General features: G+C 41.1%; 1 protein-coding gene across 4 annotated transcripts in view; it reads left to right on the forward strand.

The window, feature by feature from the left end:
* Positions 1-3,356: 3,356 nt before the first annotated feature.
* Positions 3,357-19,186, forward strand: part of gria1a (glutamate receptor, ionotropic, AMPA 1a) — a 61,814-nt gene continuing 45,984 nt past the window's right edge. For all 4 annotated transcript variants that reach the window (XM_062425079.1, XM_062425080.1, XM_062425081.1 and 1 more), the window contains exons 1-3: positions 3,357-3,444; positions 3,598-3,732; positions 18,802-19,041. In XM_062425079.1, the coding sequence (XP_062281063.1) occupies positions 3,357-3,444; positions 3,598-3,732; positions 18,802-19,041 (463 nt within the window). The remainder of the gene's footprint in view (positions 3,445-3,597; positions 3,733-18,801; positions 19,042-19,186) is intronic.

Raw genomic sequence — 19,186 nt, forward strand, 5'->3', positions numbered from 1 at the left:
TTCTTTGGCCTTATCCTGCAAGCACCACATCCAATATTATCCCTTCCAGTGTTTGTCCCTACTGTCAATAGTTCCTGTTGTTCCCAAAGCGCTACGTATGGCAGGTTGACATTATTTTGCTAATCTATATCTACTCCTCAGCCTGTTTGACATACTTTGCTCTTTTGTCACCTCTGCAACAACATTTTTTTTTTTTATAGTTTTGCCCCCTAGCAGTATGATCTACACAAGTACTTGACAGCATAAGTGTGGTGGCTCAATTATAGCAATAAAATGCTGGGGAGTTTTTCTTTTTTTTTCTTCCCCTCACTCAAACTGGAGTGGAACCAGCAGATTTTGACGGATTAGTCTCATTATACACTTCACATAGACTTCTATTAAAAAACCCCAGACAGACACTCACATTATAATCTATGATGAAGACATCTTTAGGAACAGAAAAGACAGTATATTTCCTTTTTCTGGTGTCTGTCTGATGGTTATGATATTTTTAACCCAGAACAACAAGCTATTGCCTCTGTGATTGTTATTCCTCTACTTAGCACCATAGAATATTTAGCCATCGTTACTACTGCTATTCTAAGATCTATTTGCATTAATCAGGATTTAAAAAAAGATTGCATGGCACTCGTTACACATGGGGCTCACAGGCAAACACACACAAATACACACACTGAAATAAACACTATGAAACAGGATGGAGAAATATGCATAAATCAAATGTGCTCTTGCACCCAAAAAGCAAATACCAAAAGATGCGAGAATAGACTGAAGTACTGTAATAAATGACTTCCCATTTATGTTTGTGCTAACCCTCATCATTTTGAACCAAGGCGGGGAAAATTGACCATTCTGCCTATATTTATAGGCCATCCATCATTCATAAATTATATAATCTTTTACTTTCCATTGTGCTGTTGCTCAAGTAGCAGAAATGTTTTTGCTCAATTGGAAACACTGGAAATGTAATTCAGCATAAACTCCTAATCTGGTGTTGTGGAAACAATAACTGCGGAAAGTGATTTTAACTCACGAAAGTACACTGCCTTGGTCTGATAAATGAGCTCATCCGTAATCCTAATTGTGTCAAAGGCAGGATTTAACACTTCATTTTCTAAACAAGCATCGGGGCATCGCAGCATAGTGCGCTTTGCAATCAATCTCATGCGAATATCGCCTCTGTCGATTGATTTTGCCATATGTACAGAAGCATGGGGGCATGTACCTTTTTCTTCTGGATATAATTGGCTGTAGCTGTCTGTAAATACATGGTCTACATCATAACACCTCCTTATCAGCGGTTCAGCAGTGCTGCACTGTGTGTCAAGGAGGGAGAGGACACACAGCCAAAGTCCTTTTGCACATTCAGGATTCTAAAATGATATAATAAACTACAAAAGTTTAAAGAACACCTTTAACACTTCTAAAACGTCCACAAATTTACATACATGTGATTTAAATGGCCACCGGAAACAAAGTATAATCCCTGGTGGAGATGTTCCCATGCAGCCAACAAGCCCTTTATTGTTTTTATTTTATAATCCTGTATGAGCTACCAAGTCATGGCAAGAATGACTCATTTTGTCTATAGACCTCTAATTGATCACTTAACCATGCTGAAAATGACTTGTAACCAGGAGACCAGACAATAAAGTGGTAAAAACTACATTTGGTCTTCGTGCTGCTGATAGTATTATCTGCTTCATCAATTTGTGTCATCTACATTAAATAGACATGATTGTGCTTACATTGACAGGCACACACGAAAAGGTGGAAAACTGGTAATATATTCCTTTATTTTCAGCACAGCCAGAAGTATACTTGGATGTAAAAGCACTTGTTAAATGCATTGTTCCACTGCTCTCTCAAAGGGCATATGAAGTCTTAATAATGCAATACCTGCATACTTTAAGTCCTTTAGGCTGTCTTGTGCATTTCTTCTGAATTCAGTTCACAGACAAAATGCATTAAATGTGTTGCATTGCAACTACAACAATGTGTCATGCTTAATGACTTCAGAGATTAGATTTTGCAGTGGGAGATGGAATTAAGATTAATTCTTGATTTTTGGGCGCAACAATTGAGAACCCATCTCATCACAAGGTTCATGTATTTGCTGTTTTAGGGCTTTTGATAATATCACATGATCTTCACCAGCACCTGGACGTCGCCAGTAGTCATAAAATTGCAGATGTTCAAATTTGCATTTTTTATTTTCATGCACTAAAATGACTTAACATTGACTTCATGATGGCTGGGAATCTGAGGTTCAAGGTTTATTCATGACATCGGAAACAAGAAAAATTAGGTGAATTAATTACTGAATTGTTTAAGATCGTGTAACACAATGTGTGAATTTACATCTAAGCTGGGTTGGTGGTGGCTGTGCTGCATCCTATGTGTATTTTTAAATTTCACAGGCTAAACATTGTTTTCAGATCCACAAAACTCCATATTGTGCTTCCATCACTTCTTGCTAATCTGTGGCATTTAGTTGAATGTAAAGAAAGTAAACAGGACGTTCAAAATAAAATAGATACAATCCAAAAAATAATTTACACCTCAATAAAAGTGACAGTAGCCATCATGAATACGTTGTGTATAGTGCTATTGATATTTTTTGCAGTGCAGGGGAGTCAATGGATAGCCACGAAATCCTGTGCGTCTGCTCAGGGACTTGTGCGCTCCGAGGGTGTACACTGCAAAAAAACAAGCCATTTAGCCAAGAGTAGAAATGTCCTTTTTTTTCAGATGACATCCTCCAATAGAGTGAGAGAATGTCACTTGTTTCCTCTGCAAAACAGTTTGATAAGGATTGTTTGTTATTTGTCGATTTATCATTTCCTGCAGGCTATCAATGATGGATGTGCTCTCCTTTGCCTTGTTGCTGTGGCACTTGTATTCAGACATTTCTTTAAAGAACCAAAATTTCCCTACAAACAAACAACAATAAAAAATCAAATAAAAAAACAAGGGGAATCAGCTCGCAGCTTTTATGTGGGAGAAAAATAACCCGTTGCTTTGATTTGCAATGATTTTTAGATTGACATTGAGGCTCAACAGCTTTCAAAGACGGGCATATTTTTTGCAGTGCGGTTAATGCTGAAGTCATTCTCCGTCTCATACAACAGCAGCCAAGGACAAGAGAGCATCAGCAGAGAGAGGGGAAACAGGAGAGAGAAAGGTGCCTCCTCTCGCCATTGCGATAATTGTCTCGCTGTTGAATCGATGTCGTTGTAAATGCTGCTCTAACAGGAGGCGACAGGAGCGGAGGAGCGGGGGATTTAACTTCAAAAACACGGACAAACCTATGCTTGGATTTCGGCTCTTTTCCCTTCGCCAATGCAAAAGGAAATATGCAGCGAAGCTTCACCATCCTCTACACCAGTTTACTGGGGATGTGCTTGGGTTCAACCTCAAGTTTTCCAAGTAACATCAATATAGGTGAGAATGGCGCACACGCGTTAAAGCTTTTTGTCTCAGCATTCAAACCAGCTAAATTTGACCTGATGTCTCTTCTTATGCCTAAAGTTATGATGGCTCTTTTTTTCCTCTCCCTGTGTCCACCTTAACTCCCGATTATTTGCTGCTCAACAGGAGGATTGTTCCCAACCGAATCGCACGAATATGAGGTTTTTCGGTTCGCCCTCTCTCACCACCAGGACATCCCCAAACTGGTGCCGCAGGTGGATATGGTCAAGATGGGGAATAGCTTCTCCATGACATATGCCTGTAAGTATTATGCCATTACAAACAGATTCAGTTTTCTGGCAAGAAAAAAAAAAACAGGCGGAGTGATTTTTTCCCTTCCCCTCAATCTGTTGATTGACTTCAGGAGGAGCGCTTGGAACTCCGTGTAAAGCCTTCACGGGTTATATTTGCATTTATTATAGGCCTACTGCAAATACCAGCTTTAGTGTAGATGCTTTCTTAATAACTGTTGCGTGGGGGACCGCGATGGACTTATATTCTCTTCTTCTACATGATTGCAGTATGATTTTGCGCTCCGGGGAAGCCACGGGGATTTAAAACCAAGCTCTGCAGCAGCAACAGCCTACAGATCTTACAGTCATATAACATCAGGTTTACAGCTATATGAATTTTAAAGCGGCTGCCACTGATCCCAGTGCGCCTTCCTCCTTTAAACCGAGGTAGAAAACAAAGAACCAGAGCGCAAATCAGGGCGCTCAGGCGATGTGAACAAAAAGCAAAAAACACTCTAAATGCATTTCTAATTAGCCACGGATCACAATCCAATTATCTTTTTCTGGCTGAACACACACTGTTTTAAACCCATCATCCCAAAACCTTTTCCAAGACACGCACACGCATAGACTACATGCACTCACATTGAATATTTCAACTTTCAGGTCTTTACCATTACCAACAACACTGGTGTTCTTTTTGAATGGATCTTAATTTATTGAGAGGAATAACTGAACAAAGATAATAGCAGGTTGCGACTAGAAGCACTATTTATAGTCAACACTAAAGTTTAAAAATTCATCATTTTGAGTATCTGGTCAGAGCAGTGGGGAAGCCATTCTTCTGTGGGTGATAATGGGTGTCATTATGCCAGCCAAACAATAACCCCATGTCTGAGCTTGAGAAAAAGAAATGCCAGTCTAAATTGTTTCTTCTTTGTTAACCCTGCATTTATCCCTCTTTTGTATTCTGACAAGATTTTTTCACCCTTGAGGCTTTTCAACCGCGTTTTTCTCATTCCAACTCCTCTGAATTTGCCTGTGGCTCACACGCTCACTGGTGAAGTCACACACTTCCCAGAGATACCCTTTGACAGCTGTGCCTTCCTGTCTCTCTGCCAGGTTTGTGACATTGCCTCAGTGACAGAAATTTGATTACTTCTGTCAGACGTCGATGGTTGCATTTCCACTTTGAAACATGTTCTTGAATTGAAAAAACTGGTCTTCACTCCATTTTTCCACTGTTTCACATGCAGCCAGTTGGTAGCAGACAGAGTAAACAGAGGGTGAGGAAAGAAATGATGCAGTTTAATAAAGACACAAAGTACAAGCATAATGACATTCTGACTCACAGCTTTAATGTAATGTGACTGTGGCGGCTCTTATGAGGCTCAGTTATGAGCTTAGAAGTCAATTGGAAATAAAACATTACATGCAACAGCTCTCATGCAGATTTATAGACATCCAGAGGTGGCTGCTGCTGAATGTTGAACTCTATCAAAAAAGGAAATTGTCTGATTTAACTCCTGAGTGTCAGATTAGAGTGCACTTTTTTTCTCATTTAGAATAACCTGCCCATAAAACTGCATGCTTTACGAAATTCATCCTTCTTAAACTTCATAGCATGTATTATTTTTGCAGAGATGTCTTCAAAAACACCATTAAAGCTGTCAAAAAAAATATTTGGTCACCCAAACAGTCCTCAGCTGACATCCACCATCTCCGCTCCAACCACCCACCCCGCAGTCATTTAGGCCAGGGAGCCAGGCAGAGCTGTGTAATGAAATGTAAACACACCCAAGTTCGCCCTCATTAATGAGATGGTCCTCTGCTCAGAAGGGAATGTAATGTGAATATGAGGGTCAGGCTGCTGCGCAACGTATTCAGGGATGTCGCCAGCAGATCAAACATGGAGCCTATAGCAGCAGGAAGGAATATGAGGAAAGGGGGGTACAGTAATGTCTTAGTAGTAGTATTAGTGGCAGCAGTAGGTTGTTAAAGAACAGTATGGCAATTTGGACATCTATGGCACACGTGCAGCATGGCACACCTACTGTTATCTGCTTTTTATCCCTTTTACATTTTCTTAATCAGTAAAATCACTCCCAAAATCCATTACAAGACACTTCAAAACCCCAAAAGATCGTTGATCTTGATCTGAAAGTTTTCAGGTATCTACTTCAAGCTCAATATTCAGGATTTACCAGAGGTTTACTCGAGCCAGTCACTGTGATCACGGATATCCACAGATTTTCCTTCTCCCTCCAGGCTGTCCCCCTTCTGAGTCTTCCCCGCAATGCCACTAAATTTGACATCTTTTCCTCATCGTGTCACGTGTATCAGCACAGTCCGTGGGTATGATGTTGGGCTGTGGCACAAGCGTGTCAGAAAGATTCACAGCGGAGGGAGACGGCAAAAATTAAAATGACACCACTTCCTGCTGTGTGTCACTCATTCTAAAAGAGTATTTCAATATAGAGGCTATATAGTATTTGCAAAGGGAGAAAAAAGGGCTTCAGGGCCAGTTTATAATGAGTCAGATGAGAAAAGCAGCCTATTCCTGGATTTCTGTTTAGTATGCCTGCAAGGAGGAGCGTGTACATGTCTGCATCTGGGCACCCATTCTGGCATTTGTGTAGGGTTTCATGAGTGAGTGACTGAAAGTTCACCTCTGTAATCGTGAGTGAGAGTGCAGTGGGAATGTGCCTAGGGCTTTCGGGGTTCACGGGCGTGAAAAGCGACGGGTGAATGGGCCCTTGTGCATGGGGATGAATGGAGCTCCGGATGAGGGTGATACTCATCAGCTGGCTCTCATGACTAGCCACTTCCTCCTGAAGCAATCCCTCCCACCACACACACACACACACACACTCACATGCTCACACACTCTCGCTGGCACCTGCCTAAAGAGGCAAATAGGAGAACAGAGGCGTAAGGTTGGGGGGTTGGGTAGACTAGGGCAAAGGTGAAAGAGAAAACAAAGACCGAGACGGGGAAAAACATTGTAGATTGAAACATTGAATGGTTGATGGTGAAGTGATTCATTTCATTTGCCGTCTGTGGAGTCATCACGATAGTAATGACGATGGCAACACTGCCGGCATAATACGAGACAGGGTACTGCAGCTAATTTGCATTTCACTGTCTTCTTTCTTCAGACAAGCCATAAAGTGATAAACACCTGCATGTTTCAGCATTTAGTTTGAATGGATCATGGCTTATTCTATATGCGCCTGTGTGCGTACATTTTGATGAAAGCGCTTGCTGGACTGGCTCATTTTACATGTTTCCTGTGGTTAAAAATAACTGCCAGGGATGCTGTGTGTACATGGAGAATATTAGTCACTGTTCCCCTCAGTTAGATATCACATTACCATAATCTGCTATTGACTGGTTTATAATAAGGACGTCACTGTAGCGCTAGCTTCATGTCAAATCCCCTGCAGGCTCACGCCTATTTTATCTACTTTTCTCTTTGATATCATACATGTGTGTGGTAGATTTAGGCTAAGCTTTGGCTATTTTTGGTAAGAAGCTGTGGGTTTAAATCACAGATTATGACACCTACAGTAGTAAAAAAATTGAACGTCGGAACTGTGGAATTTAAAATCAGATGTACGTTTAACTTCACGAGTCACTAACTTGAATTTGATTTTGTGTCCAGTTCAGCCATTCTGATAATAAACCTTTCATTAAGACTAATTAGTGTTCATGGAAAAGACGATTTGTGTTGTCACTGCGATTCAGGGAGCAGTATTTCCCCGGGTCTCTGAGGGTCGGTTAAAGAGGACTGTAAGAGAATCTATGAGGCAGATGATCAATGAACTGAGCACTGCACAGAGGCCTGCCCAGCCAATCAATACGGCACAGATGAGGGTAGGTAGGGGGGTATGCCTCCCTCCGGGCAGGCCTAGAGGACAGATATGAATTACAGTTGGATGTATGTAGGTCTATGTCACAGAGACAGTGTACAGGTAGAGGTCAAGTCCAGGGATGGTCAAACGCTGAAGGTAAATCAAGTCCTGCAATGTTGTTCAATGAGATTTACTGTCAATAATGTTTATGAACATTATAGTTATAACAATATCTTCATGGTATATCATAATATTGATAAAATTGAAATTGTGTAAGGCTGGTGCTTTGCCTGCAATTCAATTCGATTGAATACAACTTTATTTATCCCTGTCGGCAAAGTATGCAGTCGCTCATGATACAGATCAACAGATACAGTACAAATGCAGTTGATAGACAAGATTAAAAAAAAGATGTTAATGTTCAATAAACGTGTCACTAGAAAATTTAATTTAACTTGCTGCAAGAATGACTGACACAGATTATACTACATTGTGGCCATCATACATATATGTGTTTATTCATGTCTTATAGTTTAATAAAACTGGGTTTTTATTTTTCCAGTTTTGCTCATCATTCCTATCTGTAATGATAATAACACTGTGCTCATTAATGCTAGAAAAATAGGTCTGACAGGGTAAGGAACATGAGCAGTCAGCCATAGAGGATTTTAATCAACCCCCATGTTAACTAACCTTGTTTGGAAGGCAGTACAGTAAAATAACCCACCCAACTGTCCATTGTAAATCATAGTTTACAGACAACCTTTTGATTCAGCTTTTAGTTACTTTCTATTATTGTAGTTCACATTGAGGGATTATTACCAACATTTCAGGTGCAATCATTTTCAGCTTCACCTCCAAATAAAGTGTTTGCATAATCTGGTTGAAGTGTCGACTTGTTTACAACCCGTCTGATCATTTGTCCTCTTCTGTCTTGTCCTGCCTGATCTCTACATTTACTTAAATCAGTGCAATGTTATTGATCGAAATGATCGCACAATCAAACTCAAACAGTAATAAACAGGAATTATTGTCTAACATGCATGACAAATGGTAATAATCCTGCATGTCTTTTCATTTGTTTCTTGGGCAACATTCACCTGGCTGAAATTTTCCTCATCAGCGATAGTGTCCTGCTCTGACTACTAAATAGAAATGTGTGTGAGCATGTGAGAAGGAAATTTGGTGGTCACACACTCACACACACACACACACACACACACACACACACACACACACACACACACACACACACACACACACACACACACACACACACACACATAGCTAACAAGAGACAGAGCCTGAGCAGATGCATTTAATGTATTATTCAATGCAGCACATCCAAAGCAATCACTCCGTGGAGTTATAAGCATAAATATGTAATAATAACCCCACAGAAAAAAAGAGAATTCAACTGGCTCTGGTTTGAGCTGTAATGCTTAAAAATACTCTATAGGAGAAACCGAGAAAGAAATGTCTGCTTTTTGAAGACCTTTATTTAAATATTTTCTTTCTATGCACTCATTTTGCTCCACTTCATCCACCCTCCAGGGGCAAACAACATCCCAGAAAGGAGAATTTCCGCTGGGATGTAAGTGTAAAGAGGAAAAGGGTGGGGGGTGGAGGTTAAGCTGCAATTTCAGACCCGATGGCTGGTGTCAGTGAGGCTCTAGGGTGTTGTATTATATTGTGTAGCTACTGTGCCAGTCAATGAGGTACAGCTGCGGTGACTGACGTCCACACTGCGCGCATGTTCAGAGGTATTACTAAGCGTTCAATGTTATATTGAATAAGGCGGACAAGCAGCAGATCACCATTCCCTCCTGACTAGGCACAACATGACAGTTATTTGTTGAGGAGAAAACAAAGAGAATGGGGGAGGAAATGAAAAAAAAAGAATGAACAGAAACTGACGGTAGTTCTCTTGGGCTAAAGTCTGGCAGGTGCTAGTCTGATGAATGAGAAGGCATGGATTTTTTTTGCTCCGTAGCGCCAGGGATAGAGAATGGCCCATAGCAATCAATGTAGATCAGCCAGAACTGCTCCCCAAGCAGCGGAGTGATAGAGTGTGGAGCAGAAGGGGGATAGAGATTGTTTCTGTGTGTTGTGTCTAGTTGTGTTGCTTTGCAAAAGAAAGAAAGGGAATGTGTCACGGGGGCAGGGGTGAAGGAAGAGGGAAATGGTTGGGATGGAGAAAGTAAATAATACAATTTAATTGTTCTCACCTCACCAATTAGTCCTGACAATTAAACGACCACATAGGTAATTTGTAGTCTACAACGACCCATTTGAGGGTACAAATCACTTTTAAAAATAATGATGTTTTATGAAGATGCTTGCTGTCATACCATGAAACTTGTTAGGTCTAGATAGGTTTAGGTACAAAAACCATATGGTTAGGGTTAGGGAAAGATCATGGTTTGGGTTAAAATGATTACTTTGAAATGTGGTCAGTACTTTCTTAAAGTAAGTCAACCTCTGTCTCCATAGCAACAGTAAAACACCACAACAAAAATGTCCCAACTCCTGGAAACAGGAAGCAAACAGCGGTTTCCTAGGCTATGTCAGCTAGATGGTGTCTGTCACTGAAACGTAACTATGGTTCATTTTTGGCAACTGAATTTACGACCTATAGTGTTGTTTTTCTTGGGAGGACATGGCCATTGTCTAAGAGCCAGTTGCCCCATAAAAGCAACCCCAATTGCTGAGCTTTGCCCTGAGGCATGACTATTCTGCAGTGATGGCATAAAACCGGTCCTTATCAAACATACACTTCTCATTTAGCAAATAAACACACACATTACTGATGGCTCTGTCCACTCCATTTGTTTTCCTCTTTGTCTTTCTAAACCTGCTCTCAATCCTTCTCTGTATTCAAACAAGCTCACCAAGAATTTAAAACAAATCTGTCGTCTCTGGATGTAATGGCAGCTGGGACGTGGAGGTCTGAGCTGAGACGTGTGGGGCTGGCAATTAGAAAACAAAGTGTTCGGGGATGAGGACCAGGATTTGTGCTGCGGGGTGGAGGGACGAGCGTCGGAATATGGCAGCTGTCATGTTTTTGCAGCAAAGACAGCAGTGGAGTCCCTCTTTTGTCATGCAGTACATCTCAGGAGCTTCTGTGTACTTTAATGAGGAACAAAGCCTACAAACATATTAAACAGTGTGACAGAGTGCAACTGCTCTCACAGTGACAGCACAAGATTGCTGTCATCCCCACAGCATATGCTCGCAGTGCTAAACGACTTGCCATGACACCAAACCTGCAACAGTTGTGTGAAGGTTGGAGAAGTATACAAAGAAAAAGCAAGGTGTGCACTCAAATAATTCTGAGTGTAATAGACTTTAGTGGCTGTTACAAATCAGTGAGGATTATCAGCACTACTACATTTTTATTATAGCTAGCTAGCCAATGTTTCGTAACTCCATAAGTTGGTTAAAACCTGTCCAGCTGACTCATTATGAAACAAGAACATTTTAAAGAGTCCTTAATATGTACCATGTTGATAGACTGGATGTCTTAGTCCTGAAGGGGACTTTTTGTAACGCAACCACACAAAAATGAGTAGTTAGCCAATGATATGTTGCTTGGCTTCGGAAGGGATGTTACGTTAGCATGATTAGTGTAGATAGTAAGCTAGTTAGCCAGACATGCAAAACCATAATGTTTGGAGCCTACATTGGAGCAGATAAACACACTGTTTATTCTTCACACTTTTTTTTGAATGGTACTCTCCAAATTCTTTAGGCACTGCATATCACTCTTACTACACTCCCAGAAAGAAACCTTGATGACAACCTGGTTATAGTTGCTAAGCTATGACTGGGCAATCATTTTCTTTTATATTAATGATGTGTCAAGTTTTTAAATCACGGAATTAACCAAACATAGACATTTGGCCCTTGTATCTATTTCTTCATTGATTTTCCAAATAATTTATTATTTCACAATATATCATTATTGTGATTAGCAATTACATATAAAGGGATAAAAGATTTCACCCGGTCGTTATCCATGAGTGCATAGTACTGCATTGCTGATTTGTTCTTAAGTAGATGATATTGCAGTGCAAAAAATAAACTGAACAATCCTTACTCATTTAGCAGGTATAATATATTCATCTGGTTGCAGATATTCAACTGAGAAAATTTACTGCTGGTTTATATCATTTCAGTTTGAGTATCTTTGGGTCTTTCACTGAAAGAGGACCCCTTTTCACCCTTTTCCTCTTTACACTTACATCCCAGCGGAAATTCTCCTTTCTGGGATGTTGTTTGCCCCTGGAGGGTGGATGAAGTGGAGCAAAATGAGTGCATAGAAAGAAAATATTTAAATAAAGGTCTTCAAAAAGCAGACATTTCTTTCTCGGTTTCTCCTATAGAGTATTTTTAAGCATTACAGCTCAAACCAGAGCCAGGAAAACAAGGTATTTGAAGACCTCACTTTGGGCTATGGGGAATTGTAATAGGGATTATGATGATTAATCACAAAAACAATCAACAAACTAAGCAGCAATGAAAATAATTACTGTTACTTGAAGCTCTAGCTAGTTGTTATAAGAAAATCAATGCTTCATTTCTGGCTGCTCATGGATTCTGTTCAGGTCTACAGTGAAACACTTCATTTCCCAATGGCTCAGCTGGAATTTGTGCCGGACAATTTTTAAATTATACAGTGTCTTCTATTGAATTAGCATGCAGGTTATGTGTTTGCCTCTTCCTGCTCCGTGCATCCACCTCCATCGCTTCTTCTGTCAGAGAAACGAGTGTGTGATCGGGACCATCCCTCTGCACCTGTCGACACTGATACGCAGATGGGGAGATAATTGTGAAGGGATAATTGTTAAGGAGATAATTGGAGTTTCCATACCCCCTGACAGGAGTTGGTCTGGGCTAGGTTTCTGACCCGCTGCCCAGGTAAGCATTTATTCAGCAGGCGGCAGGGCTTTGCAGCAAACCAGATTGGAAACATGGTGAGAAAGATCGAGGAGGAGACACAATGGCCTAGTGTGAAAAGGTTACAGACTGAGACACAGGAAGGAAGGGAGAGAGTTGTTTGGAGCTTAGGGGAGTCCTCTCACACCCTCGATTACCTATTTAATGAGGCGATACAGTGCCATTGTTTTATTACTTAGAGGAAATAGGAGACATCTAGATTTCACCGTGTGGTCCCTGTGTTTCCCACTGTTAGGCTGGCATCTGTTCTCTTTGTTCGCTGCAGTCTCCCTATCATCTCCTCTCACAGACGCTAATGCCTCTGTTTCTTCTCCTCTCCAGCAAACAGCTTCGCCTTCTGTTTGCCCTCACCTACATTTTCAAGACACGCTTGATTTTTGGCTCATCCTTATTACCCTTCCATTACCCCCGTTTCAACTAATATAATCTCTCATGAGTACCCAACGCTCCCCGACACTAATCTGAAAAGCTTTTGGCTGGTCAGCTGCTCTGATCATGCTATTCCCGGGGGTGGAAGCTCAAGAGTTTAGTGCCTTCTCTATTTTCTTCATGATTTTCTTCTTTCCATCTTTGCCTCCCCTATTACTTTTTCTTTTTCTGTCTTTTCTTCCCTATTGTCTGTTTTTGTCCCTCTCTTTTGCCACACACACATATCAGGAAAAGCAATGACATGAACACTGTTTTATTGCTCTTGCAAAGGCAGTAAATCTCCCTTGAGCTTGAGGAGCTAAAGCTGTTTATACCAGGGAACAGCAAGCACACCTCCCTGGAGCTCAACACCCCATGGGGCATATAGGTACTCTAGAGAGGTGGGAAGGCAGCGAGGAAAAGCCCACCTCCCTCTAAAAACCTCAAAACCCTGTTTAGCATTTCTCAAGTTAATATTACAGTTTACGCAAGGATGAAATTGTCTCTTTGCAGTATGTTGACACATTATGACAGGACACAGAATGTTGGCATGAGTCATTTTCTCTAGGATAGATTTCAAGTCGTTTGCAGGAGATCCCGAAGAAAACTGCTCACAGTAAAACCCTCCTACCCACTCACGTCTGGAGACATTCACGCAGATTCATGTTGGTGCTGTGTTTCAGTCCCCTGAGTCCCTGTCCTCTTCACAGAAGGAGATTGATTGCACTGTGTGAGTCATGCTATGTTGGAGGGATCACCACCACCCCGTCACCTGGGGGATTCTTCACAAGCACAAGCACAAGCTGTGTGTGAGACACACTCTTGTCAGAAACAGTGAGACTTTTTTTTATTGATAGGAGTGTTAAGGAAGGGAGGGTGGTGGGGTGTTTGATGGGTGCAGAGAGTGTGTGCACGGGTAGAGTGTGATTCGGGACTTCTTTTGTTAAACCTCTCATTAACATAGCTGATTAGCTCTCTGGAAGATGGATGGGACCAGAGGGACCGCAACATGCTCTCTGTTTTTATTACACACATCATCTGACAGTTATTAGCCATGGGTGGCTGAGTGGAGGATGATTGTGTGCGTCTTCCAGTGTGTGGTGTCAGATGTGTTTTTCTCCCCACAAAGTGCTCTGTGGTTGATTGAGTGACCCTTCACCCTTGTGGAGGTGGTGTATATTACTGCTTGATGTGACAGAACCTCTCTGCTCCTGTCAGCCCTCTCATCTTTCAAAAGGGTACAAAATATAAAGATACTTCATCGATATGATTTTACTCCTGTACACTCACCCGTATGCAGATTTATTTAGCAGCACACAGGTGGAAATCATTTTGTGCTATTAGATTTATGACTGAAGTCCATGAGCCATTTTACAATACATGCACTTCAATAAGATAAAATTAATCATCAAGATAATGTATTCACTTTTACAGTAAAATGCAGCAGTTAATCGGTGATAATTGCAATTATTAATAATCTAAAGAAATATGTCTCTTTTGTGTCCTTGTTTTTCTGTATTTGTCCCCCATTTTGCAACCAGTTGTGACTGAAAAAGCGAACAGATTTCAAATCTGTGGTCTTGTGGTGTAAAGGTGACATTGGGTGGACAGAGTAAATCCGGGTGTAGTAGTAGGATCTAGGCTCACTATATGAAGGTGGTGTGTGACTCAACCTGCCAGGGTTTTGCAGAGTTGGAGGAAATCTGGGCCGGATTTAGCTTCTCTCTGTTATCTTCCACAGTCTTTGTTCATTGATGCCCAGAGGAAGAAGACATCATTTTATACCATCAGAAAAAAATATCTTGTTTGATTTTGACAGTAAAAAGCACACAGAATAGAGAATTGTATATATTTAGTTGTTAGGTTTAGCATCTTAATCAGATGTCCTAATTTGTGGAGTCACCTGATATGTCAATCTTCAGTAGAAGGGCTCTATTAAGAAAGGACTTTTATGGATGGCTGAACAAGAACCCTCCAATCAGTACGCTCCCTCCAGCTGAACCCAGCTTTCTGCTGCTGTAAAATTCCCTCTGTTCTGACCTTAATGGTGCACAGCATAATAGCATGCAAGTCTCAGGGGAGGAAAATAGTAGATACACTGCGTTACTTCTGTGTGCGTTTGTGGAGGCACACTGTTTGATGTATGTATTCCCCTTATGGGAAGTTGTGGTTTGGATGCGGTGACAGTAAACCCATGAGTCCAGAGTACTTGTGTTAACTGGGTTTTCAATGTGAATGCATTAGGCGCTGTGCTCAAAAGTCCTTTCTTATATTGATTCTTGCAAACCTGGTTGTAGCTCCTCCCAAAAAAAAAAAAGAAAAATTGAAAAATTGTTTTGTGACTGCACTCGGTACATTTCAATTCAACTGTATTGATTTTGTTCGACATATCAAGCGATGCATTATTGAAAAAAGAATCACAAAGCCACACAAAGGAGCAGCTCTGTATTACCACTGTCTTATACATAGGTTAGTGAGTAGCTCCAGACACATATATGTTCCAATATATCTGGCAAATATTGAGCTGTATTGAAATATTGATTATTCAAATCGGCTCACTTTGATTTCGGGAGGTTTTTCCTGAAACACAAGGAAATAAAAACAGCATTTAAAACCAACAATTTGATCCTTGGAGATATTGCTTTATTTAATTCCTTAACATCCATCAACAAATGTTAAGGTTACTGTTAACAGTCAGGCTAAAAAAATGACAAATTTTTACTTTTTATCCATCAAAATTTTAGATTTAAGGCTGTTTAATGTTTTATTTTATTGTCATGAAATCAAACCCAAACTAAACATTTTAGAGTGAACCAGTAATCTGGGATCACACATGCAAAGTCAGTGATGCTGTTTAACTGGCACTGTGTAATTATGAACAGGTTTTAAAGATTCACTGCCAGTTACAATGATCCAGTCATTCCTGCCACCCTCCGAGCAGGCCGCCCATCATCTGCAAATTCAGATGCATGAACAACTGTCACAAACACGCCCTCTTTGTGCAGCCGGCACAGACACTTCTGTCATTTGATATTTGGCTCATGCTAAGCAGAGGAACAGCTGCAGGGCACAGGAAACAGAGAACGGGGAAGACAGTAGCTGCGCGAGTTGTTTCTGACAGCTCCTCCTGTTGTGTGAGTGTCAATCCCGTTAGGATTTGAGTTTTTCCTCCCTTTTCTTTGGCCACACCAAATGGAAATAAACTTGTTGTTGATTCATCTTTCAGGAGTTCAGGAAAAGTTTAAAAGTGAGAACACAGTTCCTGTCTGCATCCCTGCATTTTTATGCATATGCTGATATTTTGTTGACTTTTGAAAATTATCATGGTTTGTTTTGTGTGTAAATACAAATGTCATGAAGTGGAAGTGTGCTACAAATTCCCCATCTTGCAAAGCAAAGACAGTTTTGCAAATTCACAAATTTCTTGAGGGGAAACCTAATTATGACTAAATGTCCAAACACCTATAATTCCCATTCCATCTTGCAAGTCTTTTAGCAGCTCGGAGCTACTGTAACCCCTGCCAAGGAAACAGGCCGTTGCCTGGGCAACATTAGTCCTGCCGCCATGGCAGCTGTAACTGTGGCGAGGAGACACAGAGTGCCAGGGTGGACAGGTGTTGCTGGGGTCTTCAAGATCGCTTTAGGTCTGTCAGCCCAGCCTCCAATGTCATTACACATGTGGAGCAGCGCTAACAAGCCACTCACACACAAACACACTCAATATGCCGCTCCTCTATACTGTTATCTGAACATGACCGAGACTGCTGAGATACATTAATGTTCTGTGTCATGCTCGTGTCGAATTAGACGAGCACATGCTTCTATTGCCAGCTCGGAGCAGGAGGTCTGTGCCACATGGCTGCATGTTTCTTTCTTTTTTTTTCTTTTTTTGGTCAAACAGACATAGGCTACTGTAGGTATAAAAAAATGACTCATAGACAGTGAAACATGGTAATCTGCTGTAGGGCAGAGTAATGGGACACTGCACAAAAAGTCAAACAAGCTCTCATTACCTTTTATCTAGTCAGAACATGGAGGCCACCGCTAAAATTGGTCCTAGAAAATTGTAAGGGGAAAAATTATGTGTGGTAGTGGAAAGCAATAGCTGAGAGAGTGTCCATTTACTAGCAAGAGCGTGTGCATACCATGAAGGAAAGATAGTTCTGTTACTGAGTCAGTGTGGCGAGGCGCAAAATGTCTATTTCAGGGCTTGCTTTAAGTAGGGGTGACTCACCAGGCTTTTTGAGCACTAGAGGCTGTATATGTGTCTATATTCATGTGTGTGCGCACACGTATTTCCATGTGATACTGTTAAATTTCTCTCTCTCTCCATTCCTCACTCTCCCTCTATCTCAGTCACACACACACACAAACACACATGTGCCTGCCTGGCAGGTGCAGGTCTGTGACAGGCTAGGCGTTTTGGGTACGGGCCATCCTCACTGTCTTTCCCTCAGCTCCAAGCAGCGAGCTGGCCCTCGCGCAGGGACAGGCAGCAACTTCAATCTGTTTGGTAAATACAGAGATAAGTAAGGCCCACCCATTGCCACAGCAGAAAATAGCCCAGGCCAGACCTGCATGTGCAAAGATAGCCTGCCATGTCGAAAGCATGGAGAGGATATACCCACCAATGAGAAGACTGTGAACATAAATTAGCTATTTTAAGATATTAGAGGGTGTGAAAGAAATCAGAGTGACAGACAGACAATGAGAGAAAAATAAATGGAGAGACTGAGGGAGAAGAGCAAATGTGAGATAGAAACCGCCTCCTGCTGCCAGTAAAATGTCAGTGGAACCCTGGGGATGCATTGATTAACCTCTCCACTTCTAATCTGCCTTCACCTCCTCCACCTCTCACAGAAAGTAAACAGACTGGTGGTATACAGATGGACAAACTGGCCATCTTTGCATGAACATGATACAGAGTTGAATGGACAAGGCAATTAAAGCTGCTCTCAGCTGAAAATTCATTAGCACAACGTGGTGCCTCAGGTTTAAACAGTGAAGATGCTTCCCTGTACTGGGGTAAAGGGACACAATAAGAAAAAGGAAACACAATATAACCTTCTGCACACTATTTCAGTTCAGTTCACTTCAATCCAACTCACTCTGGTTTTTCCATGGCGGACATTTTGACATTTTACAGTAGTTGAAAAGCTCAGGTGTTTTACAATGAAATCAATTACAATTGCATTCATTCCATTTAGCTGCATCAGTTTCAGGTCCCTGTTCATGCTGGTCTATTGTCATGGCTTAGTGCAACACTAAATAAAACTGTGCTGTTAGACTCTTTCCTGCTATGATTAGTTAAATGATTTGCAATGAAAAGGCCTGCTTAATACAACCTATCATATGTCCTCTCATATGAGGACATTTTTAGGATATCATTTAGGTAACAGAACAAACATGTAGATATGAGCCTAACGTTGCAAATATACTTAGATTGTACAGATCACATAGTGGAGGCAAATGCTCATTTTTGGAAATCCTACAAGTCTTAAGTATGTTTATTGCTATAGGAAAGGTGTTTTCACTCATTTTAGTGTGCAGTTAGTAACATACACCACCGAAAATCATGATAGATGGTGTTCATTGTATTCTAATCTAGACTGCTGTCGTTGTACAAGCAGAGAACACAGAAAAAAACAAGGAAGTTGTGGTTCATGGTTTGTGGCCACCAGGGCGCCCCCACAGAAAGAAACATTGACTTGCACTGACCAGCCGATAAATCACACAATGGATCACTAACATATCTATTATTGTGTGGGCCTCACAGGGACTTTGTTGTGCCTAATACATGTATACCAAAATCTTAAATCTATTTGACTTAATCTATTTTTCCCGTTCCTTCCTTTTTTTCTTTTGTTTGTTCACAGTTTGCTCCCAGTTCTCCAAAGGTGTGTATGCCATCATTGGCTTATACGACAGGAAGACAGTCAACATGCTCATGTCTTTCTGCGGAGCTTTGCATGTCTGCTTCGTCACACCGTCTTTCCCAATTGAGACGGCCAACCAGTTTGTCATCCAGCTGAGGCCTGAGCTCCAGGATGCTCTGGTGGGAGTGATCGAACACTACGGATGGACCAAGTTTGTCTACATGTACAGTTCTGACTCAGGTAGGAACCTATGTACCTTTTTTGATTTCATACATCATATTGTATTATTGTTATTTTTAGTATATAATATTAAGCTTATTATAAAAAGATGTGGCTGTGAAGTGGGAATATAAATAAAGATAAAGATTTTCAACTCATATATCTT

This window comes from Scomber scombrus, chromosome 9, assembly GCF_963691925.1.
Source record: "Scomber scombrus chromosome 9, fScoSco1.1, whole genome shotgun sequence".
NCBI lineage: Eukaryota > Metazoa > Chordata > Actinopteri > Scombriformes > Scombridae > Scomber > Scomber scombrus.